Source organism: Coenobita brevimanus, chromosome 98 (genome assembly GCF_032717465.1).
Source record: "Coenobita brevimanus isolate Jiangsu-jjx chromosome 98, ASM3271746v2, whole genome shotgun sequence".
Classification (NCBI taxonomy): domain Eukaryota; kingdom Metazoa; phylum Arthropoda; class Malacostraca; order Decapoda; family Coenobitidae; genus Coenobita; species Coenobita brevimanus.
Genome location: NC_137051.1, coordinates 38,886,722 through 38,913,757, shown reverse-complemented (window position 1 = coordinate 38,913,757; position 27,036 = coordinate 38,886,722). Strand labels below are relative to the sequence as shown.

Genomic DNA, 27,036 nt, shown 5'->3' with positions numbered 1-27,036 from the left:
ATTTGTAAAGGCTTTAACATGCTTGCATGCATTTAAATAAACACTTTATCATTTTTCAAACATGGAGCTAAAGGCCAAAAGAATATTTTGTTATTTATTAGAAGCGAGAGTAGTAGTAGTAGTTGTTCCTTAGGCAGTCTGGCCAAACAGCCCCAAGTCCCTAAAGAAGGCCATGGCCGAGAGTTATGCGTGGATGTAAATGAGTAGAGATGAAAGCAGGCAACTATCACCGCCTGTGTGCATATTCACAAAAACATTTTATTATTTTCCACAGGAACTATGTGCACTAAGAATATTTTGTTATTTATTAAAAGTGAGTCACTCTCATCTTAAATGTCAGGACCAGCCCCTGGCTCCTATGCTCCTCATGGAGCAATGTAGGACTGGATGATGGATGGATAGATGGATTAAAAGTGCGAGTGAGATGGGTAAATAGAAACGGCAGGAAGACGCTGCCTGTGACACCTTGCAGAAAGAGCAGAACAAATTGTTTTACATGCCTTGGGAATAACTGATAAATACATCCTGGTTTTAAAATATGTCCATTAGCAGCTGAAACCATAAAAAAAAATTTAGTCAATGACGAGGGAGTACTGTACATTAATATAGGCACTACCACACCTTAATGACAGTGTATCACAGTAAATGCTTTCATTTGCATGAGAGTCTATTTGAAGGTAAAATTTTTCAATATATTAAGAATTGGTATTTATAATATATGTTAGTGTTTAGCCCTCAAAAATTCACAATGTTGAACAGGGCTTTATAATGTCCAAGTATTTCAGCACAACCCCCTGTAAATCTATGCATGTCTCTGCTCTGGTCTATGGATTCTGTGGTCCCAGGACTGAATCCCATGAACTTGCTATTGTTGCGTAGCACAGTCTGCCTGATCAATCAGACCCACTGACCACAGGTAGGCAACTGCTTCTGTGGGGTCATCCTACAGGTACAGTGCGGTGCATACATTGTATAGGGATCTAGCATCCCCTTGTGGAAGAACATAACTCACCAAGGTTGGACCAGGGTCCTTCCCAGAGTGAGGCACAAGGAAATATGAGGAGGTTTGGCTCTGAGTGGACATCACAGCTGCTTTACTCAGGGTGCACAGTGCCACAATGTGTAGGCTCCTTGGCAACACCAATGCAGTACAGTACATAGTAACAATAGTTAAGGCTAGGTTGCAACACAACTGTGATGACTTAGTGTTCATCCTCTCCCCCTGCCAACTGTGTTAGTTTGCATAAAAAACAACTGACATATAACTGTTAATATACTGTACATGAAAGTAATGAAAGAGCTTGAGTAGCTGAACTACTTCATCACCATCATCATCCTAACCTCTTTCTCACTTTAAAGATGGGACGAGTAGAGTACAGAAAACAAGGAATGAGAAAGCACGATAACAGGAGGACTATCAACAAGATGTTCACTGAAATGGACCAGTCATTCACCATTCAAGATCCCTAGATTTCTGGTTCTACTTCACAGGCCTAGCCATCTACCATCTACATTTTTATTTTTATTTTTTTTCACATTTTAGATGTGCTTCACATTACATGCCAGATAGTCAGTCTGTCAACTATCCAGTTAAAAAAAAAAAAAAGAGATGCTATATCCTTGTCAAGTGCTCCTCCATACATAATTCATTCAACCAACTTGATCCCTTTCACCTTATCAACCTCCACACCTTGCTTTCTCACATACTCATTTAACTAATTCATACACCATTTTGGACTAAGGTGCTTCTTCCCACCTTCAAATGTACTCATCCATTCTCTCCAAATGATTATTTCATACTATCTAAGCACATCCTCTTTAACATCTTTCACAGCATGTCTTATGCTATACACTCTGTGTACTCCATACACATTCCTCAATAATCCCGCTTCCACTGTTCTTACTCTTGACCTTTTGTTTTCATGCCAAACCAATGTCTCACAACCATGAGTTAATATGGGCACTAACACACCTTCATGCACACTTAGGTCTCTGTTTTGTGCCACGGCATTTTTAACACCAGCCACTTTCCTTCCCTGTGCCACTCTGCTGTCTATATTTGTTCATTCTGTCTGTGTCTGCCCTCATCTCTTCCTACTTCCTCTCCTTCCTGTCACTTTTATTACTCTCTTTCCACTTCAGGTAGAGGGACATGCTTATGCTTTTCTGTAACTTAGGAAACCATTATCAACACATGGTGGCAACCAAATACACTACTGTAATCAATTTACGGAGTGAAGTGGTGCCCCAATTAACTGGATGGTGAGACAGAAACAGCATCCATCCAGAAACCAAGCCTCCAAGTACAGTAATTCCACTCACACCTCACTGTGGTGAGGCGTTGTCAGCCCAAAGGGAACATCGATTTACTGCATGGGACAACCTTGTCGGAGGCAACTACTTGCCTGCGGTTGATGGATCTGTTCAGCTAGACTGGCTGGGGTTGATTAACAACTCCTCCTTTCTGTTACCACACCATTGTACCTCACCAATTCAAGTTATTCTCCATTCAACAGCATTGTACACATACTTTTGTATAATGGCACAATCACAGCCTTCTTCCACTCTACTGTCCAGTACTTTAAACTACAATTATTTGAAAGTACTGTACCCTCTCAAGGAACTACAACCTGCAATACATAGTTGGATCACTTGTGTTTGACAGTAAAATTATGTGTCAACTAAGGCATTAAAACAAGTGACTATTAATTTCAGATTATTTTACTGGTACTGAACCAGACCTATGACATAATCTTGGAAACTAAGTTGGCACATATTCTTTAAGCTAATAGCAGAATATACATCAGCGTGCTTTTAAATGGCCACTGGCTCAACTATTTATATACTTATTATTTTTTTTTTCTTCAAATTGGGTACATCTTTTCCTAGTCCTGTACTGTAAGTAATATTAAGTACCATACTTTACAGGATTGACATGGCTTCACTTCCTAATAAGCACTCACTGTATGAAGCATACTGGATGGAAACTTAAAAGGTACAGACAAACTACTCACTAATATCACTGAACTCCATCTCTATCCTGGTAAGTGATACTGAATAGGTGTGCCTGTTACCATAGCCTTGTACAATATACTGTATCATTTATACATACCAGTGCAGTATCAAAAAACAAAGTGTACAAGGTCACAGAAAATGTGACAGGCAACTAGCTATATTGCTTTTTCATATATGATCATATAGGCATTGGCTTTCTGAACTTCCTCCAAACTAGCTTCCCTGACAAGTAGGTCTGATGTGTAAAACCATCTGTGAAGAAAATAAAGAAAATAAGTTAGTTTTTTAAATTATACATCAGGTTTAATACAGACAATGTGCTAGGCACTACTGTATTCCAACTAGCTTATGTCCCCACTTTCCAAAAAATGATTTCTTTAAAGGCAGTGAAATAGTTAATGAACAAATACACACCAGCTCCAAATGCTAAAAGGTAAAAGAAAATGTACATTACTTCTGGAAAATACTGTATTGCAGTTCCTCTTTGTATGTTTTGTTGACAGTGACTGGAACTATGGCTCACATGATGGTTTGCTGGCATTCTTGTACACACTCAAGATTACAATATAGTGTACCTGTATTACTATTTCTGCAGGATGTACATATGACATGAACAAGATAACAGAAAACTGACCTGTTCTCAGCACATGAGCCAATGGGTCCACGGCGATATGTGACAAAGTGTCCACAGAAGACATCACCAACGTGTACAATGACCGCTCTTAAACGGTACAACTGTTCATACTTCAATCGCGTCACATTCACCAGAGAGCTGTGGGGAAGAGAAGAGAGGTCCAGTCAATCATATGGTTCAAGGAGTTATTCAATCTTGTCTCTCTCTTTTTTGTAAGCAGCCACAGGAAATCATTATTCAACCACTTCCAACACCACATAAGCATTAGAAGTGGAAGCTGGTGGAATCATTCTGGACTCATGAGAGCTGACAAGTGGGTTCATTACTAGTCTCAGATTATTTTGTAAGGCATGCTTTTCCTCTGATGCAGTCAATGGCTTTTTCCCTGTCTGAAAGCAACACTCATGTTCTGAGGCTTACACATGCCTCATCTGTCAGCAAATTACTTTATGGCACAATTTTCACGTGAGATCACCACATATTGCGATGCTTCCTTTTGGATTTCCACACCCCAGCCCATTGCAATGCAGGTGACAGTGAGTTTATTAAGTTAATGTAGCCACGATGGTTGACATACAGTATATATATGTAAAATGACAGTTTGCAATATGCCATCAGGTGCAATATACAGTACCATCAGCTTGAGTAAACAACTCTAAAAGTGAAGCCTCGTTGCCACCTTGCCACTGCGGGCTTGCATGTGAGATTACCATTTATATGTGGTGGTCTCACATCTTGTAGACCTGAAATGGCAAGGTGGCTATAAAGCCTAGCTATTGGAGGTGTTTAACTGAACTGATGGTAAACTGCAAACTGTCATACTGCATATGTTTGTCAATCATCATGGCCACATTAACTTAAACTCACTGTCACCCTCTATGCAATATGTCAGAATGTGGAAATATGATTCATTGCCCTACAGCTGGAATACAGTATTTGTTTCTCTATGTCTTTGCTCTTCCACAAGCTTCCCAGGCCTGACACGGGGGTGTCTTGGTCGTTCTGTATCAAAATGGGGCTTGTTTTTTAATGTTTTCTTTGTTTCTGGATGTAAAATCTGAAACCTCTCACCTACTTCTGACATAGATAGGATATAAAAGATGGTTACGGTGATGAGTTTTGTTAAATCTGTTTGTAAAAGTGCCCTAAGCTGAGAATGAATCAGAAAAAAAACATCTACCTTTGACTCAATCTACCACACACCCATGACAGTCTTCTTTACTCCCTATCTTCACACTCATCACAGTATGTCAGTACACTTTTTTTTTATGTGCAAGAAAGAAGGAACCAATGGCTACATGCCCACAAGCTGCTCCCTCCAAGAAAAAATATAAACAAGATACAGTGAACTCTCAATTATCCAGCATCACAATATCCAGTCCAATGCAATATCTGGCAGCAAAACAGGAAGCAACTGGCAGTTCTATGCAATATCCAGCTCAAACGAGGTAGCCAACTGGCGCCGGGGAAAACCCTGCAACACACCAGCCAATCAGAATGCATTGAGGAAGTGGCCCACTTTTTTTTTTTTTTTTTTTTTGTGAGGAAGAAGGAACCAAAGGCAATGAGCCCGCAAAACTGTTCCTTCCAAGAGAAAAACAAAATACAAGAGAGAGCCAAATTCAAGATCCATTCATTTCGAGATGCCTGGACACACTGCGTTTGAAAGACTGGAGATCGTAGGCAGCAGGAAATACAGACAGAGGGAGACAGTTCCAGAGTTGACCTGTTGCATAAATGAAGGACTGGGAATAACGGTTAACTCTTGCATTAGAGAGCTGGACAGAAAAGGGATGAGAGTTTGCTGCTAGATGGGTGCTACGCGCCCGTCGTAGAAGTGGAGGAATGCATGCAGACAGTTCAGAGGAACAGTGACCATAGAAGTAGTGACAGAAAAGAGATAAAGATGGAACACTGCGGAGAAGAGACAGAGGTTGAAGGGAGTCAGTAAGAGGAGGAGAGTTAATGAGACGAAAAGCCTTTGACTCCACCCTATTGAGAAGAGCTGTATGTGGGGAGCCTCCCAACACATGAGAGTTGTACTCGACACAGGGGCGGATGAAACCCCAGTATAGTGTCAACAATTGTGCAGAGGCAAAGAAGGAACGGAGTCGGCTTAGCACACCCAATCGCTTGGAAGCAGATTTTACAAGAGATGTAATATGATCTTTCCAAGACAAGTCCTGAGCAAATGAAACACCAAGCATGTTCATCAATGATGCACCATGCCTACCATTGCTCTCTCATTCTCTCCCGTGGGTCTCGTACAGTGAAGACGTATCTAAGCGCTCTGCTCTTGTGACCATGCAGTGGTTAGGCAATACAAGACCTTGATCAGAACACTATATGCCCCCCCTTCTGGCATCTACCCATCAGAGGTGTCCTTCAACTGAAATGATTGTGCTGATTTTGCTAGGCCTAGAGCAGGACATCACCCAGCCCTCCTCAGCTACCAGCTTAGAACTGGGTTGTATGGATTCACAGATAACACGTGCCCAACTTGTTTAACCCGTAATGCGCGGCCATCGACAGCCCCCCCCCCCCCGGTGGCGGCGTTCGATTGCGGTCTGAGTACCAGTAGGAAAATATTAGCCAAAAATCAGAGATTAACCCTAGAACATTATACTTGATATGGCAGATAGTACTTACATTCAGCTTTCTCCAGAGACAGGTGTTGAGCCTTCGTGGACTACCCAAGGACTTGTGGAGACTTGCAAAGTTGGGTAACAAAATCTTCACTTTCACACCTCCAGCAACCCGGTTTCCCCTCTACCACAGCCTCATTCTGTCACAGTAAACTTTATACTACAACGTACAGGTATTTTGGAATCCGTATTTGTACAATAAGCACTGAAAATAAGGCTAAAATCAACGAAGCGTACGGCCGACATGCAGCGCGGCGGCGGTCTTCCCGTCACTCAACAAACATTTCCATTTTCACAGCTAAAAACACATATACTACATTATTTTCAATCATATTACAGTACTTCCCAAGAGATCACCGCAGCGCGCTTTTTATTCTGCCTTACGTCCGTCACTTTATTCTTGTTCCTCTCGGCCTCTCACACTGACTCGGAAGAGCTAGAACTCGCCATAATGTCACTTTGAAAGCCTGCGGTAAACTGACGCTAAACAGGGGCAAACCGTGCGAAAAAAAGCTAGTGTTACAACTCGGGAAAAAAGCGTTTCCTATTAGTATAAGCTACTTGTGAGAGGAGAGCGCATATTTACAGTTCTGAGCAGTCAGAGCGCTGCCATGTATCACAGCCAGGCTGGCCGGGCCGTGGTGGGGGGGGGAGGGGGGAAACAATGCGATACTTGGCAACAACGGAGGTCAGTAGTACAAAGGTAAAGTATGCTAATTGTAGCTAAAGGGTGGTGGTACTGATAGACAATACCAGCTGGAACATCCTTGCCTGCGTTTATTCAAAATTAACTCAAATCGCAAACGCGATGCTCCGCTGTTATGTCCTTTTCGGCGAGCGTCGCAAACGCGATGCCCCGCGTTTTAGGGGTTAATAGGCCCATACAAAATAACACAAATAATGGAGCACTACACAGTACACACCACACTAAGATGCAGACACAACATCAACAGTGTAGGGAACCTATAAGACAACCCCACAAGAGCAGTTGCTTACCTGCAGTTGACTGGTCCATTCAATCACACAGACCAGAGCTGAGCAACAACAACAACAACAACAACTACAACTCCTACCTTCACAATCTCTGCTTGAACCAATCTCACAACCCCATCCATCCACTAAGTAATTGGTGACTGGTTATTATTGACCTGGTAAATACTCTTACAACCCAGGTAACATGCAGAGTGTACGTTCAATCTTAAGCCAAACACTCAGCAACAGGTACATAAAATAAAAGTCTAAGTGCAGATTCACAGCAAATTATTATTTCTTTCCATGCAGGTATCTCAAGCGTTGAGAAGGAATGAATCTTCAAAAGATACTAGTTGATGGTCTTGTCTGGACTGGGAACCCTAAACTACCTTTAAACTCCATCCAACAAGGGTTATACAAACCTCTGACAGCTGTACAGTTCTATCACTGTAATTAGGAACAAACAAAGTATATGTCCAACAAACCTGGGTTCCTGGAATGATGCTGTGGCACTCTGACTGATGATAGAGGAAAGGGAATGATGGTAACTGGATTCAGTGGCACCAGTAACGCTGGGGGTTGAGCTGCATTGCTGGCTTCCACCTCTGGGTTTATGATTGCCCTAAGAATCAAAGATACTCTAAGACTTTTCAGGAATATGATACTCAATGATCAAAAAGTTACAATTATCTGTCTTGTTGATACTGGTGAGACTATAAACGAAATGCAGACACTATCTATCTATCTATTGCCAGACGCCATAATCCCGTAAGGAGTGGCCATTTGACTGTGAGTTATTTGTTTTACAGGGAGGGGCACTAACCCACTTGCTGACACGTAGGGAGCACATATGGTTTGGTTGTATGGCTACCACCCAGCGTTGTAAATGGTTTCTTGGCTTACAGGAAACCAGTTGGCTTGTCACTCAATGTAAAGCCATGTGTAAAGGAAAGAAAAGCAATGAGAAGTGACAGGAAAGATGGGAGAAATAGGAAGAGAGGAGGGCAAGCACAGGAAAAGAATGATAAAGGCTAAGGAAGTAGACAGCACTACATCAAGTGAGTGGATGATGGTCGCCACCACCAACCACAACAAGAATATTTACTTGTCATTTTCATTTTTGTCTGTTTTTTATGTAGCATAGGTAAGACAGGTTCACTTACTAGCAATCATCCATCTAGTTCGTTTCTGTGTCAATTCTCTAGTGATAACTCTAGATCTAAAGTCAGTACACAACATCTCGTGCTATGTTTTCCTCGGTCTACCTCTCCGTCAACAGCCCAGTACCTCTATACTCTCATATACTTCTACACCTCTTCAGCCACCTCCCGGGGCCCATCCTTTTAACATGTCCATGCCATTTCAGTCTCATTCCTTCTATTCTCCTTGCTGATGTCTTCCACTCCCAGCCACCTTCTCCATGCTTCTGAGTACTGTACATTCCATCATCAAGCTTTGCTTACTAACTCCATCTGATCAGTCTTATATAATTTCATTTCATTCTCACTATATCTTCTCTTTTATACCCCATATTTTGCTGCAATATAGAATGACCTTCTTTAAACAAAGGTACTAAACATACTAAACACTTCCCCTTTTGTGGAAAATGAGAACATTTGAGACATCAAGATAGGTAACATTTCTCTGAACTTTTCTAAGTCCTACACAGCCCTGCAATGGAACACTATTTGCCACCATCCCCTTCAGTGATGACATCAAAGAGGTAGAAGAATCTATCCACAATTTCCAGTGACTCATCTCCTCCCAACAAGGATCTTACTGGCCTACCAGCAAGTGGTCTGGCTGTGCCCTTATATCTATGATTACTACACTGGAAAAACATTGCCAACCTCTTGTAGTAACTTCATAACTAATTGTAGTGTGTTTTGTAGATCAGTTATGTGTAAGTTATGCTCTTGGACGAGAGGTAGTTATACATGAGTAGGTTTGTAAGTAGATAATCTTAGTTCCCATTGTCATGCAATGACAGGAGAGGTAAAGATGAGTATGGGACTATGTATAATTTTATTCTCTTGAAAAGATTAACTAAAGTCTCCCACACACGAGTGAAGTATAAGGCAGAGTCCCGCTGTTACCTCCCAGACTTGTCTCGTTAGACCCCTTCTCTCTCTCCCTCTCTGAACAACCTTTTGGTTCTATGGCTATCCCCTTTCTCACTTTCTAATCCCTGCATTCTTGTCTAGGAGGGCTTGAGTCATGTGGCCTACACTATAGTCGAAATGTTCTAGAAACCTCTGTGTGTGTGTGTGTGTGTGTGTGTGTGTGTGTGTGTGTGTGTGTGTGTGTGTGTGTGTGTGTGTGTGTGTGTGTGTGTGTGTGTGTGTGTGTGTGTGTGTGTGTGTGTGTGTGTGTGTGTGTGTGTGTGTGTGTGTGTGTGTGTGTGTGTGTGTGTGTGTGTGTGTGTGTGTGTGTGTGTGTGTGTGTGTGTGTGTGTGTGTGTGTGTGTGTGTGTGTGTGTGTGTGTGTGTGTGTGTGTGTGTGTGTGTGTGTGTGTGTGTGTGTGTGTGTGTGTGTGTGTGTGTGTGTGTGTGTGTGTGTGTGTGTGTGTGTGTGTGTGTGTGTGTGTGTGTGTGTGTGTGTGTGTGTGTGTGTGTGTGTGTGTGTGTGTGTGTGTGTGTGTGTGTGTGTGTGTGTGTGTGTGTGTGTGTGTGTGTGTGTGTGTGTGTGTGTGTGTGTGTGTGTGTGTGTGTGTGTGTGTGTGTGTGTGTGTGTGTGTGTGTGTGTGTGTGTGTGTGTGTGTGTGTGTGTGTGTGTGTGTGTGTGTGTGTGTGTGTGTGTGTGTGTGTGTGTGTGTGTGTGTGTGTGTGTGTGTGTGTGTGTGTGTGTGTGTGTGTGTGTGTGTGTGTGTGTGTGTGTGTGTGTGTGTGTGTGTGTGTGTGTGTGTGTGTGTGTGTGTGTGTGTGTGTGTGTGTGTGTGTGTGTGTGTGTGTGTGTGTGTGTGTGTGTGTGTGTGTGTGGTCACGAGGCACTGTTTGTGAGCTACTGTGCTGGAGAGGTGCTAATGTCATTTCCTTTGGCTAACTCTTGCTGACATATTTCCTATTCCCACACCTTGACTACCTTTAAGACTACATATTTGTGTTCCTATCTATTATGATTTGTATTATTATAATATGGAGTCCTGACACTGCCACACACTTCACTACATCTCTTCTGAACCCAATGTTTGCATCCAGTAGAGAAAAAAACTATTACCCGTACTACTGACACCCTTCCTAATACAGCACGTGGCCAGTTACAGTATCTGAATCCATAACCAGCCCAGTGTCACACCTATAAATCATGGCTTTTATCTTCTTGATAGAGACCTTCAGACTCCATACTTCTCTCCATCTTTGGAATTTTTTATGAAAATTACTAGTCACAGCTACTTCCAGTATATGGGAAAAAAACACTCTTGATCAGAAAAAACAATGGCAACTTTTGGAAAACATTAAGAAATATCCACGCATCCAATGCCTCACTCTAAGTCACAAACGCTACTGAACAGCAATAAAAACATCCCCAGCAGGAAGGAACAAGCAAACAACCAAAGACAATATGAAGCATCAATGAGTCTCCAAAACACAAATCCTTAAAACAGAGATATCACCCCAAAAAATTTAAAAATCAAAGCAAACACACAAAATTAAAAGCAGTAGGACCACATCTGATTTCAACCATCCCCTTAAAACACCTTTCCTGCAGTCCCATGGGTCCATACCAAGTCTCCTCCTATTTCCCTGCACCTCTGTGAGAAACACCCAGGTCTGGCTCTGGTGAGGTGCTGTTAGCCACAATGGGGCATCAGATCTCTACATGGTGTACGTACTGTACATTACTGTACCAGCAGTACAGCCATGCAGAAGCAGTTATTTACTTGTACACTCAACCCTCGGCTATCACGGGTTCCGCTATAGCATATCTTGCTATCACACCTATATAAAAAACTACCCAAATACCTTTATCACGCGCTAAATGCCCGCTATCACGCACTGGAAATGCTCGAAATTTTCAAGAAGGCCAGGCTCCGGTGCTCCGCCCAGCCAACAAAAGCTTCATTCCATGATAGGTCGTGTGACGTCAGCGCCAGCCAAGCGCTGATTGGCCGCCCGGCCGAGTCTCCTGCCCGCCAAACCATTCAAGTGCGCACCCTCAGACCGTGAACAGTGACAGCGAGAACAATAACCTCTTTAATGATATGACCATGGCCAACGTACCCCCTCCCTGTCCCACTACCATCACCCAACATAATGCTGCGGTACCTGGCAGGGAAATAAAAGAAAAGGAAGAACCTAAGTTATGCAGATAAACTGGAAATGTGAAACTTATAGACAATGGTGAGACCAAACAAAGTATGGGGAAGAAATATAACATCAGTGAATGAACTGTGAGGGGTATTTATAAGAATCATGATCACATCATAAAAAATGCTCATTTTTGGACTATTGTATGTTAATATGTGGTACAAAATGGGTATCTTAGGGGTAAAGATTGAGGTCATGGCACCAATTTGAATTATTTCCATAAGTTCTTCAATTCGGCTATCATGGTTTCGGCTATAGTGCAGCCATAGCAGGACCAATTGGGAGTGATAGCCGAGGGTTGAGTGTAGCTGAAAGGTCTGCTCATCCAGACAGACAAGAGCTAAGCAACAGCATCCATAATTCATAATGGAGAAGATAAGTTTCTGGCAATGCAAATACCAGTTACAGGCAATCCCTAGTACCTGAGTGAGCAATATCTGAACTTCCACTTACCGGAATTGCCATTTTTTGCAAAGAAACTCCTTTATCTCAATCAGCATTCCCATTTTTCTGAATCCCCCCTCCCCTCCAAAAAAAAATTAAGTAAAACAAAAACAGCATGACAGACAAAGAAATGCCCTGTCAACTGTTTACAAAGTGTGCCTGTGCTGTATTTTTTGTATCAAACCCTTTAAATGACTCATTCTTCCTGTTTATCTGGGAATAGCCTTCTATGGCCATTTGACACAGCCCCATATAGCCCATGTGTTACTGAGTGTTATCCACATTCTGTTGCTGGTGCTGTGGTTCTGTGTGTAATTATGACTGGATACGTGCTTGGGAGGTGGCTAAAGTCAAACATAATAGCCCTCCACCGTATGGCTACTGGAAATAACCCCATTTAACCCATGTGTTATTGACTTATCTAAATTCTGCTGCAAGTCTTGTGCTTCTATAAGTGTGTACTTCTGGCTGGACATGTACCTCGAAGTGGGGGATGAATATAGTCACACCTGAGTAACCTTACATCTATCTATTTATCTACAGCCAGACACCTTAATCCTATAAGGGATGGCCACAAACAAATCATCTTTATGTCACCCTGTCCCTTGCCAGTGTGCTGCCATCCCCCAACTCATCCCCTCCTCTCTCATATACCAGTACCTCTCCACTCCATCCCTCCATCTCATCCTTTTTTCCCCTTCCCTCTCCCGTCCTCCATCTCACTTACATACACTCTCCTCGTTAATCTCTCATTATCCATCCTCCCCACATGACCAAACCACCTCAATGTATTTCTCCTGGCACTTTCTATCACATCCACATCCACATCCACATCACAATGCTTCCCACTTCATCTGTCAGTCTGTCTCTCCCTGTAACGCCATCTGCTCCTTTCAAATAAATCACTTCCACTGCTCTAACACTTGACTTGTCCTTCCAGCAAAGTCCAACCTTCCCTTCCTTATGTTAGATTTGGTATCACAATACTGTACTGTCATGCTATGACTTTTCTACTTCCATGCTCACCTCCCAATTTCTTATCACTGCTTTCAAAGAACCAGCAACGTTCCCTCCGCATTGTGACTTTTCAAGCACTTTATCCTCTCAACTTCCAGCCTTACTCATCACACTACCCAAGTGCTTAAATGCACTCACAGACATAATCTCATAAAACCCATGTGTTATTCAATGTTATTCAAATTCTGTTGCAAGTATTGTGCTAATGGAATGTGTAAATGAGTATACTGTATTATAATTAGATACCTACTTTGGAAGGAGGGACTGAAGTTATACATAAGTAAACCTCTATGGCCAATGGACATAACCGTATATATAACCAATGTTATGAGTTCTTTAATATCTGAAAAATCACTATCCAAATTAACTTTATTTAATGTAACCCCTTCGGATAACAGGGGTTGCCTGTATTAATGCCTCTCTGAGCTGCCACTGTCCCATCTTCAAAACTGGGAAAATTTTGTTCAAATCATGCATACTATAAGAGAGACAACTAATAAAAATATACCTGAGAGGTAATGGAAGTGGTATATGTGTAGGGGTCCATTACCAGGAACTCCGGGAAGGTAAGATGGTCTCGTCTCTTGACTGCTGATCCATTCTCTAGCCACACAGTACGTTTTATATGGACACATAGGCATTCTGGAAGCTAAGGCATCATTAATGTACACTGACATTTAAATCTAAAGTAATGGATATGTTCAACATTAACCCTGAAAAAATAACAATTTAGGGACTGGCTCAGATAACTGACTGCTTGAAGTGGTATACAGTAATTCTTCACTCGGCTAACACTGTAGATATGTTCCTAAAAACTACCATGTTATGTTAAATCACTTTAAGTGAGGGGTACAGTCTCAAACAAAAAATCCATACTCAGGGCTGCAGATTAGTACAAATATGTATTTGATGTGACTAAATGCACCTCATATAACTATCTATATACCTAAGCTGCTTCCCCCAAGGAAAGGTGGGTAGCAGGGACATGACAAAACACTCCTAATTTACTTATCCAGGAGGAATTTAAAGAAATAAGTGATGCACAGTACTAAGGTAGTTACCAAAATGAGTTGAATCAACTCAACTCTGACTGGCTGATAATAAACAATGGAATATTATATGGAAAGTGTTCCTGTACTGATTGGCAGCTTTACAGTGAAAAACATCCGGTGAGAGCATGTTAAATGAGGAATAACTAGACTGAATCACAGAATGAGTATTACTCACTGAAAAAAATGAAAATACATTTACTTCTTTGTTGCTGCACACACTTTTAAACCAGTAACAAGTACCAAAGTTGTTATCATTCCCTCCCCCCCCCCCTTTTTTTTTCCCCCCATTACCACTCCCCAGTTTTATTTTTTTCTCTCTCTCTTTATGGAATAGTTCACTGGCACACACACTGGAGAACAATGGTGGGTCTTCCTGCTGTGTATTGATGTAATGCATTAGCCCATTTTCCCTCTACAATCTTGAGACACAATAGTCTAGAAAGTTAAGGCACTCTAACTGGTTGGGGTCTACAAGGGTCTCATTTGAAGATGTGGTTGGGGTTTATTGATCATCTAATGCCACTAGGGGGCAAGCAATTAGTCACTTGCCTTAACCATTTGAACTCAGTAGCCTGGCTCAGTCCACTATACTCCTCAAAGGGCAATACCTGTACTGGAGTGGATGATGGATGGTTATGACAGATGTATCATTTGGTTAAATTTATGTACTGCTTACATTAATTTTAAAGAATTCACTACGGAAGAGGCATAAAGTTATTTCACCCTATACCAGCTCTGGGGCTTTTTTTTTATTTATTATTGTTATTTTTTTAGTGCCTTAAAGACTGCAACCTTCTACTCTAATACTGAAGAACAATGCTGAAACACTTAAAAAAGGTAAATATGCTAGCAAATGAAATGAAATTTCCCAATGACTAACTGTGAAATAAATACAAATATTTTATTACTACGATGAAAAAAAAAAATCCAAATCCAACTTATAAAACGGCTAATAAAACGTATGCAGCAATGAAATGTCCAAGACATTACCCAATAACTGTTCAAGAAATCAGTATGTCACTGTAATACAGCAGTAAGAAGTCTCAACTGGAAAAACAAAAACAGAAAAGTATAATCACCCCTACAATGATAAATTACAATGCACCCACTAGCTGGCTCAGTGTGAATGTCACGGGAGCACTGCATAGCGGTGGCTTTGGTCTAACACTAGCTGCATCATGCCCCATCAGTCATCGAGACACATGCACTTAACTGAATGTGTGTTTAGTGCACTTGGTGATTTGTTGCACGCTGAAGAATGAAGGATCTTAACCCCTACACCGCGGGCATGTTTACTGATGTTTTGCGTGTGCTGCGGGGTTACTCGGGCTCCGACAGACTCTCAAAAAATATTTGCCAAAAATCAGTTATTAGTCCTAGAATATTAAAATTATATATGTTTATGGCACATACCTTCAGCTTTCTCCTGGAATGTTTGGTAAGCCTTCGTCAGTTACCGTAGGACTTGTGGAGACCTCTGAAGTTGGGTAACGAAGTCTCCACTTTACACTTCCCAAAACCCGTAATATGATTACCACAGCCAGATATTAACACTATAAACACTACTCTATGTTTTCAAGTAGTTTGGGATCCATACTCCAAAAAAAAAACCACTGTGAAAGCAATGAAAATTATGAGCGCGTCTGACCGCCGCACTTGCGCTAGTTCGCTCTTGGTACTCTGTCATTTATTATTCATAAAACCCCTCACACTTTATATTTCTATTACTATATAACACTTATATATATCTACAGTCTTTATCCATAAGTTTCCTTCAGTAGTATTAGTTTATTGTCACTGTAGGGATTCAATTTCTTTCAGTAAAATACGTAGCATTCACTTTCTCGTCCTGTATACTGGCATTAAGAGTGAATGTCACTTTCATCTTCACTCTCATAACTCATAGTATTCAGACATGCTAGAGTGAAACTTTCACTTTCATTACTCCTAGGGTATATACTCGTACTCTTATAATACTACTCATTTACATTTCTATTTACGGTCTCTATTTTATTTACGTTATTTACATTTCTATTTTATTTACACTGTGGTATGCACTGTCACTTGAAGTAACTTATAAAACTATTTTCCATTCTTCACGTATATTTACATTCATTACTTTCACTTGCTGTTTACACATTATTTACACATTATTTACAATTCCACTTGCACTGTTTTACTCAATAGAAAGATCGTAGTCACTCTTTTATCAATTGTCAGCCCTTTACCTCTTTCCACACGAGGTTTAGTAGAGGGTAAAGGTCACAGGGCCCTTTGCATGGGGGTGAAAAAAGGCCCTGAAGTCAGCAAGAGGATGAGCCGTACCTCCTCTTCGGAAGATGAGAGAGAACTGATAAAGGAAGGCCGGCCCGGGTTGAGGCCTACTTGGGGGTTATTCAGTGCTACCAACGTAGCTCTTGAAACAGCTATGTATTTCACTGAAATGATTGGCAGGAAATCTGGACAATACATTATAAATTAGGTAGTTCCAGGTGAATGTAAATATCACTTAGGCTTCTCCCTTCCCTCCTTATTACGAAAATAGATTATATGGCATATTTCAAGGGGAAAAAAACAGCGAAAATTAGCGAACGAGTGCACGTGAGGTGTTGTCAGGTGATAATTAGCCAATTCCAGGTGTATGGCACTCTCACTTACCTTCTTCTTTCTTGTATATATTATTTGGTATAAGAATAGGGCATAGGGCTTATTTCAATGGATGAAATCAGTGAAAAATTCCAGGGAAGATTTACTTAGCGTAGCACGGCCAGGCAGGCGAGAGGATAGTGTAATGGAGGGGGGGTAGGGAGGGGAGTCAAGAATGGGGAGAAATGGCTAAATTGTCAACAATGGATGGAAGTACAGATGAGATTAGGAGTGCTGACTAGTGTTGGACATTGGCAGTACTGATAGATGATACAAGCCCCCACTTGGAAGCCTGGGTGAATTCAAAATAACACAGAATCACAAAAGCGACGCCCCGCGGTATGATCCCTTGCTCCCAAGCGTCACGAAAGTGACGCCCCGCGGTTAAGGGGTTAAAGAGCAACGTGTTTGTGTGAAATTCTGTTTTAAACTGGGAAAAGCTTTAATTAACCCAACAACTGCAGCAAACGGGAAAAAAAAAAAATTCTCAAAAATAATTTTTGCTCGTATGAAATGAAAGGGCGCATGGAAAGTATAGGAAAACAAATAAGAGATCATTATTTACCTTAGTTCAGCCATGGTGAAGTAATGAGGACATACGAGAGAAATATAGCACGCCAGTTTTAGCTTCCAAAAAAGCTTGCTCATATGATGTGCATAGCAGCTACAAGTTTTCCATCATATGATGTACGTCGCAGGTATTGAGTTAAGACATTTCATATGTTGCAACAGGATTATGGGGATGATTGTCTGAGCCGTATGCAATGTCATACGTGGTTTCAGCTGTTCAACTCAGAGATCATTCACCAAAGACGATCCCAAATCTGGAAGGCCTTCCATGTCAAGACACAATAATCACGGTGAAAAAGTGCATGCTCTGATCCGAGAAAATTGTTGCCTGACTACCCATGAAGTTTCCAAAGAAGTTGGCATCTGTAAAAGCTTGTGCCACAAGATTTTAACCAAAAAACCGGAGATGTATCGTGTTGCTGCAAAATCTGTGCTGTGTCTGCTGGCAGATGAGCAAAAGAGAACCATGTCACAGTCAGCCAGGAGCTGTTTAATTGTTCAAATGTTGATGAAAACTTTCTGAAAAATATCGTAACAGGTGACGAAACAAGGGTGTACAGCTACCATATCAAAACAAAACAGCAGTCATCGCAGTGTGTTGGAACACCATCACTGTGACCAAAAACCACACATCAGAGTGATGATAATCATCTTTTTTATTGGAAGGGCTTTGTTCATCATGAGTCTGTTCCACATGGTCAGACAGTCAATAAAGAATTTTATTTGGCCATACTGAAGCATTTGAGGGAGGGAGTACAAAGGATGATGCCTGAGGAGTGGACAAACAAAACGTACATGCTGTACCATGACAATACACCTGCTCACATATCACTTCTTATCCCTAACTTTCTGGTGATGCACAAGACGACTATCATCCCCCAACTGCCCTACTCTCCAGATTTGGCCCCTGTGGACTTTGTTTTTTTTCCCCTCAAAACTGAAATCCACCCTGAAAGGTTGTTGATTTCAGATGATGGAAGCGACCGAAGAAAATTCGCTGTGACAACTGTGCACCATCCCTAAAAACACGTTCCAGGACGCATTCCGGAACTGGAAAAAACATTGGGAATATTGTATGAACAGTGAAGGGGAGTAATTTGAAGGAGACAAGACTGATTTAGTAGGAGGTAATGCAATAAATCTGTTTCTGAAAAGTTTTTCTTTTTGGACAAACCTCATATAATGACTTCCTTCTGTCTAATGCTTGATAAAACTGTCTACACAAAGGTTTATAGCAGCAGTGGCAGTATGTGGTGCTTCAGGTTGCTATTAACTTTATTTCTACTGGTTTAGGGATTAAATATAGTACCTCAGCATGCTAAACTCAGAACCTCTGGCAATATACCCTAATGAATCCATTTTATAACATCTTGAGTTTAGTCTAAATCACTTAAAACAATGGTTTTGGGCAACAAAATCCCAATGCTCATTAATGGATACCTGTACAGTACTACAACTGCACTCAAGATATGTTATGTATAGTGTTGCATGTACTGCATGGCAAACACAGTACTGTACTACAGATGATAATAAAGGTGAGAAATAATGATGACAGACAAAAAGTGATTGAATGAACCACACCAAAATAAACATGAGAAAATGAGAAACTGAGAACACAGCTAAAGGCATGCTACTGTAATCCTTATGCTATTACTACTATAACTGTAGGGAGGCACATATATTTGGAGCAGGGAGCAGGGGCCCAGAGTACAGTTTGAAGTTCACACAAAAGTTACTCATATTACAATGTCACTAGGGTGACTCTGCAATGGAAGGAAGAAATGTACAAGCATTTGTGATATGTAAGCAGGGAATCAGTCAGTTGCAATAAGAATGGTGTAAAGGGACTACCGTAATATTTCTTCCTCCAATTATTACTGGTTTCACTTGATAAGTATACTGTACGTGGTTTTCTGATCCTGGAAGGAAGGACCTTCACACAGTATCATTGATATAACAGAGCAGATCCACTGAATGGTTATGCAAATGTCCCTTAACCATTCCCTATCTCTTGAAAGGGGCATGGTGAACTGCAAGAAGTGGGCAACTTCAGCCTGCAGTCTACAGGGTTCACAATCAGCTGAATCTGGGGCTACTACTAAGACTTCTACTACTAAAATACAGTGGGGTAATTGCACCAAGTCCAGGGTAATTGTGCCAACTACCTGAAAGTGTTCATTATACAAAAGGTTGCCAATATAAGTAGTGCTTATAAATACTGTATAAGCATTTGGATTGAACCTGCTACTCAATGTTCTACATAATCCCTAAATTTCATCATGTTACATGAACTCTTTTTCAAGGAAACTATTTATCATCAATTTTTTACAAAAACATTTGCTGGAAATGCCAATGTTTGATGCTCAATGAATGAGGCTGCCTGCATACTTCAAACTAGCATCAGCAACTGTGGACAGAATAAGGTATGTCATGACAATCATGTGAAGTTATAGGTTTGAACATATAGCATGTAGTCCCTTATATGCACCAATGGGACAACTGTGCCTGGTTGTATGGGATAATTTTGACCATGGTATTAATACACGTAATAGCAATAATAATTCTGTGAACATATTTCACATACTGAAAACAACTAGTTTACGTGTAATAAGATGGTGGAGACTTACAAGCCTCGACTTCAAGCTAAAAAAGGATGAATGTGTTCTCATGTGATATCTAGGTAGAGGCCATGGCAAAGACCATCATTATATAGGAAAGTTACACAAGTTAACACAAATTAATTGAGCCAGATTTTTTTTTTTTTTTTAAGTGTCCGACTCTGGGCAAAGGCTCAGGACCACTTCGGCACTAACACCCACCGTCCATATTGAATACATGCTAGGGCTGTTTCATACAGGACTGGTGTACTGGTATTAGCAGGGGAATTTTTATGACATGTCAGCGGGTCATCTGGTAGATCAGGAAAGTCTGTTTTTTTTTTTTTTTTTTTTTTTTTTTTTTTTTTTGAAATTCAAATCCTTAAAAAGTTCCCTGCCCCAGCCAGGATTTGATCCTGGGTCCATTAGGACTGCAGGCCGCCTCTCTACCAATTCAGCCACCGCCTCCCCATATGGCATGGACTGTCTGCTTTTTTCGTAAAACAGAATCACAGAAGGTGTAACTCGAGTTTTTGACTTTCAAGAAGTCTGAGGTCCTACACAATGCTGTCACATCTACAGGACAGATTATTTTGAAATCAGAGAAACCTGAGTTTGTGAAAGGGAGACTCATATTGAACAATACTTTTGGTGCCAAGGGTCTCATTGCATGCTAAATTTTGTTTGAAGCTGTCAATACAGTTTCATGGGATATAACACTGAATCTGTGTATGCTACATAATTTTCAAATACTTTCACAATGTTCTGTTCTCAGCACTAGATGATTTTCTAATATTGTACAATACAATGTTCTCTTTTCGCCACTGTTCAATGTTTGTTTGAAGATTTAAACTTTCATCAGCAAATTGTGTTTATGCATGAAAATGCAGTACTTTAAATTTATACAGACTGGCATGATTGCCTTAAAGTGTGGGGATTTTGTGCCATAACGTTTTCTCATTTATCAGCAAAGTTACATATTATTTTGAACCGTAACTCTGCCTACACAGTATACCTACAAACAAATACCTACAACTTAAGGCAGTAAACTGAAGAAAATCACACTTGCAGTTTCCATGACATTAACACTTAATGAAAATAGCACAATTACCCCACGGTATGGTACTACATAGTCTGTTCAGAAAGTATCCAACTTCCTTTTTTCTCACCAATCAGTTGGAGAATAGGGTCAAAAATGGCCGAATGTCAGTCGAGAGTGATCCACGTCCTGGGAGGCCATCAACAAGCAGGAGAGTTGAAATGTGAAGAAAGTCTGCAATTTGGTCATAGGAAACCATCAGTTGACTGTCAGAGAAATTGCTATTGAAATTGGAATCAACGACGGATCAGCACAAGAAATTTTAACAGATGATTTGGGCATGTGAAGAGTTGCCACCAATTTCGTTCCAAAGGTCCTTTCACATGAACAACAAGCTCTGTGGATAAACGTTGCTCAAGACATGACGGAGTGTGCAAATTGCGATCCAAACTTTCTGAATACCGGTACTGTTATTATTGGAGATAGACTTGGGTGTATGGGTATGGCTCAGAAACCAAAGCACAGTTGTCCCAGTGGAAGCAAGCAGGGTCACCTTGGCCGAAAACAGCACGAAAGGTCCGCAGCAAGGCGAAAGGCATATTGAGTTTTTTTCAACTACCGTGGTGTTGTGCATTATAAATATGCACCAGCAGGTCAGATTGTCAACAAACATTACTACCTCGATGTTATCCGTTGTCTTCATGACGCAGTTTGGTGGAGGAGACCACACCTTTGGAAAACAGCAAGTTAAAAGCTGCCCCATGACAACATCCCTGCCCATTCGTCTCAACTGAGTCAGAAATTTTTGGCCAAGCACAACATCCCACAGGTCCGGCAGGCTCCCTACTCACCAAACATCCCTCCTTGTGACTTTTGATTATTTCCCATGTACAAAACTCCGCTGAAGGGTTCCCATTTTGAGACAAGAGAAGAGCTCATGACGAACGTGATGAAGCACCTGCAAGAGATACCGAAAACTGACTTTGAAAAATGTTTTGGGCAGTGGAAATAACACTGGGCTGTGTGTGTCAAGTCAGATGGGGCCTACTTTGAGGGGGTTTAGTGTCCTAGCTCAACAGGTTCGCTATTTATTCTTCTACAGCCTAAATTTGGATACTTTCTGAACAGACCTCGTACTGCTACTACTACAACTAATAAAACTACTACTAGTAATACTGCAGGTACAGCACTTTTACTACAACCACAAGGTCTTTTCTTCACTCTTCTTTTTGTTATTATGGCTTATTTTATTTTTTTTTTTAAGCAATGAGGAATATGTTGTTTTCTTTCCTTTAGCCTTTCCTGAAACAATCTCTCTTTCTTATGGCTTTAGCATTTAATATATATTTTTCCCCTCTGGACCTTTTCAAGTTGAGAAAGGTTTCCCACATATACATTCATTTGGTGTAATTCAGAATAAAAACTCTTGTGTCAGTGTGTGAAAGTAGGTTACTATATAAATTAAAACTATATGTACAGGCATCAATGTATTGCTTATAGTACTGCATAGCTTCATATCTTAATCCTGTATAAATATTCCCACATTACCCTCCAATACTGTACAAAACAGTACCATCTACCTATGATAATGCTGTACGGTACTCTTTCCTTTCCTTCATCATCCTTTCCCTTTCTTTCTGTGTTCCTGTTGCATCCATGGCCTCTCCATGCTTAAGTAGTGTAATGGATTTTATGGACTCTCAGCAACCAGATATATGAGTCTAAAAAAGTAAATATGGTAACTAAAACTAGTATTCACATACCTTGCCAATAGTGAGCTGCTTGGTGAAAGTTGTCTTAACAAGGGTGTGCGCACGTCGTGAACAGGAGTCACAGCTTACATCTGTCACTTTCTCTGGTGTGACATATGAATCCAGTAGTTCTGTTAGAGCAACATCGCCCCATGGTACTGCTGGTAGTGAGAGTGAAAGTGATTCAAAGCTTGTCCACTGGGCCGGGTTCTGTGGGGGGGGCCCAGATATGATCAACAGGATATACACAGCAATTTACTTTGGGTTCTGCTATCATAATCATAAACAATCTGATGCCATAAGTGAGAAACTAAGGTACTGTATTGGTACTGTATATGATATTTGTAATGTCTTATGAATTTAATCATGATAAAAATCAACCCAATTCTCTTAAATATTATTTATTTTAAATATCCTGTATATTTTTTTTTGCCACATCAAAATCCCATACTTCAACAACAGTGCGTGAATTTGGAGGTACCCTCTGGATAGGTGTTTTCCATCCAGGCATTACAGCTGGTGATGGAAGGAATCATCCCAATCTCAGAGTGCTAAGGAGAGGTTACAGTGTTTCTTGTCTCCGGTTTACAATGTATGGTTTTTCACTTAAACACTCTCAACTTGGAGACAACCATAGTAAAGGTCTCAAAAATGAATAAAGTGACTGCCAGAGATAGGAAAAGGATGTGTAAATCATTCAATTAAAGGTGAAAGGAAGTTTTTAGTGACTTGTGAGCAAAATGAACCTGGACGGACATCAAAGTATCCTGCAAGATTTAATCTGATGCATACACATGAAGCTATAATAATGAGGGTAAGCTGCAAACCTTGACAGACTTACCACAGTATGTGTCCTGCTAGAGTACTGTGCTCCCTAACTTCATGCTGTCTTAGCGTACACAATCATATTGTACATTACAAGGTACCGTAATTAAAACTGTGACCATGAGGTGATCAAAACTACCAATCACCACATCCAGGTTACTAAACAGGGTATAAATGCTGTTACTGGGTTTTCAATGGCTGTATAACAGAAGAGTGTGGATAATAAAGCAGTATGGTTCAGCGTTTCTAACTCAAAAGTTGTGACTGACTTTTGGAATACACTCAAGGGGACTGTGACTGATTTTCCCAAAGAAAGGCTTGATTCTGAATATTCTATGGTTATTCTGAGTTGCATCTGCTGTCAGCTGACTATTACTATGTCATTTAGTGACAAACATGCAATGAATATACCTGTACCTCTCTTACTCCCCTCCTGACCTGCCACATCCCACTCCCCAATCCTTACTCCCTCCCACTTCCACTTTCTTCTGCTGTCATCCTGAAACAAATGGTTCTTGAACCTTGCTCTCCAGTTTTTCTGGAAAGACCAACCTTCTAGCTAGTCCCAGCCCTTGGTTAAAAAAAAAATAATAATAAATAAATAAATAAATACCGGTAAATAAAACATTTTCACCTGATTCAAACCAATGTAGCTACCGGTACTGTATATTTGTAGTATGTTTGCTTTTCAACAGTACAGTGCTGGGACAGCATCACTGATCACTGGGATACAGGTACACAAACTTCTTCACCAAGGTAAAACTCTCCTCCAACATCTGCACTAGAGCCATTACCCTGATTTCAGAATTAAACAACATACATACATTCTTAATTAATCCTTATTTCTTACCCTTCTCACCCATTTAAAAGTCAACTCCTTCATTTTTTCCTTAAGTTCTCACACCAAGCCTTAATATACACATACCAACTCTTCCTAATCACCCATCTTATATTTCATTATCATTTCCCACAAAGCCATAAATTCTCCACTACTTCAATACAGTATTTTTCTTTCTTTATTCAGGGCTATTACATTCTGGTTAGCTACATGAGTCTGCCTAGCTCTTCATGGCTCTCAGCAAGAACCAGTATCTAGTTCCCCAAGTTTCAGTATCCATTTTTGAGGGGCACTGGTAGTTATCATAAGGGTACTGGAATTACTAACCCCACAACTCTCTTTTATTGTAAAAGTTACACAGCTGACTACACTGCAAATGATAGATGATAACTTTGCAAATTCTTGACATTTGTAAAATATGAAGTCAGAAATGTGTGATGACTGGATGTATACCACTCAACCTATCATGAGATGAAAACAATAGGGTATCCTGAACATTCAATATTACTTCAACATTATTAAGCTTGATGCTATCCTAAGGATGTTCAAGACTTCAAGCTTTGCAACATATAGTATGAGAGGAATGATGAACAAATCACATACCCACATTAGCAATGAGCTACAAAATAAAAGTTAAAAATTTATTCCAGCATTATCTTACCTTATGACCACAAAAAGCACATTGGAGCTGACTGGCCAGGTAGCCCCTAAAGGGAATATCTTGTTGGTCCCCACGTGATCTCCAGCCCATGTTTTCTGACCCTTGAATTCCATTGCCAACCACCAAGATTCCAGTTGGCTTTCTGCTTACACTGTGACCTTTCTTATCTACACATCTATCATTACCAATATTATAGCTTTCAGTAGCTTGTCTTATGGCAGTAAGTTCTTTAAAGAGATTTTCAGTATCAAAGTGATTCTGGTAACTCCTCTTTGGATTTTTTCCTGTAGAACTGTCACTTTTTTCCTCGGTAGTACTGCTGTAATCACTTAAATGAGTTACAATATCCATGTCACTATGCTTCATATCCTCTTCCACTACGTCAACCATATTAGTACTGCTTTGTCTACTATCCATTTTCATGACTTTATCATCATCCTCTGCTTTGGGTCTGGATAAAGTTTCAGCCCCATTAGAAACAGATTCAAATGTTGTAGCTTTTATCACTGTACCATTTACCTTAGAGAAAGTATCATCCCCTTGTGTACTTTCAAATAAATTTCTCTTCAACTTTAATTTTTCTTTATCAAATTTTTTTAGGCTGACAGAACTTTGCTTCCATGAGTCAGATTTCAATACCACTCCATCCTGGACTGAGCCAAGACAGGACACATCAAGCCACGCCACATCAAGTAGCGAAGGGACAGAAGATGCAGTAGTTAGCTCATCATCAATAGTGGATGTGACAACATGAAAGAGTTCATGTGTATCTTGCTCCTCAGATGAAATGACCCAGCCATGGCCCCTAAGTGCACTCAGCACCTGCCCTGCACAGGCATCTCCTTCACCATCATCTTCATTGTTCAACACTGAGAAGCAACAAGAATGAAACTGAGCAAGTTTTGAGTGAAATAATGAGACTCAGTATATACAAATGCGGTTGTCAGATGACAGAAAAAAACTCTACAATACCTGCAGCATATACAATAAATCATACCTTGTTAAGTGCCTAAATGATTCCTTGTACCTTTTTGAAAAGTGGCTTGTGATACCCTCTGAGATAAATGAACTTTGGGAAATGAAACAGCTGTAGAAACCAGTGTTTAAGCTGTGATATCAGCAAAATGATTTAGCTCCAACTTCTATAAAGCTTGTCCACCTGCCACTGGCAGATAGTTCCTGCCCCTGGTGAGATGTTTCCTATAAACTTACATGAGCCATGAGTAAATATTACAGTCATGCATCGCCTTATAAAGCTGTTAAAATCTACCTTATGATATACAATGTAATAGTTTGTCCAACTGAACCTAATATATCATGTATATGCCTCAACACCAATATTCTGTGCCTAATGAATCACATGCTGTTGTTGCTATGTAACTCCAGTCTGACTGACAACAGAAAAGCAACTGTTTCTGTCCTACAGATACTGTGCAGTACATACACCATACCCCACTGGGTTGACATCACCTCACCACGGTAAAACCAGGGTCCTTCACACAACAAGGTGCAGGGAAATATGAGGAGGTCTGGTTCCTGGATGAATGCCACAACTGCTCCACCCAAGGTGCACAACACCACCAAATGCAGGTTCTTTGTCAGTGCCTAATCAATCAATCAGTGTGAATAATGAATGGGGCTGTGAAGTGAGAGACAATGCCCCCACTGCAGCTGCAACAACAGCTTTTATCTCAAGGACTCCAATAAAGGAGTCATTCTCCCCTTTTCTCCCCTGCATGCCACCCACTGTACCTTCTTGACTTCTCCCTCAGCATCATCCACGTAGGAAAGGTACGAGCAGAGAATTGAGAAATCAGGTTTTACGACATTCACTCTCCAGCCTATAAATTTTTTCCTTGTTTATTATTCAGGGTCAAGGAGCAAGCAACTCTCCCAGGTTCTGCCATATGCTGCATCACACCACCAAAAGCTGTGGTAAGAATTGCAGTCCTATATTCAAAATAATGCTGTTTCCAATAAATTACTGAGGGAGCACTACTTTTATGGACTAATGCAGCACAGT

The 27,036-nt window shown here is 40.7% G+C and overlaps 1 protein-coding gene across 1 annotated transcript in view; it reads right to left on the bottom strand.

The window, feature by feature from the left end:
* Window positions 1-2,741: 2,741 nt before the first annotated feature.
* The window catches only part of Usp30 (ubiquitin specific protease 30), a 34,098-nt gene continuing 9,803 nt past the window's right edge, over window positions 2,742-27,036 (bottom strand). Inside the window, exons 3-8 of the mRNA XM_080283629.1 lie at window positions 25,014-25,882; window positions 22,702-22,899; window positions 13,543-13,683; window positions 7,752-7,888; window positions 3,650-3,787; window positions 2,742-3,267 (exon numbers count right to left, since the gene is read on the bottom strand). Of these exons, the coding sequence (XP_080139755.1) occupies window positions 3,171-3,267; window positions 3,650-3,787; window positions 7,752-7,888; window positions 13,543-13,683; window positions 22,702-22,899; window positions 25,014-25,882 (1,580 nt within the window). The 3' untranslated portion in view covers window positions 2,742-3,170. The remainder of the gene's footprint in view (window positions 3,268-3,649; window positions 3,788-7,751; window positions 7,889-13,542; window positions 13,684-22,701; window positions 22,900-25,013; window positions 25,883-27,036) is intronic.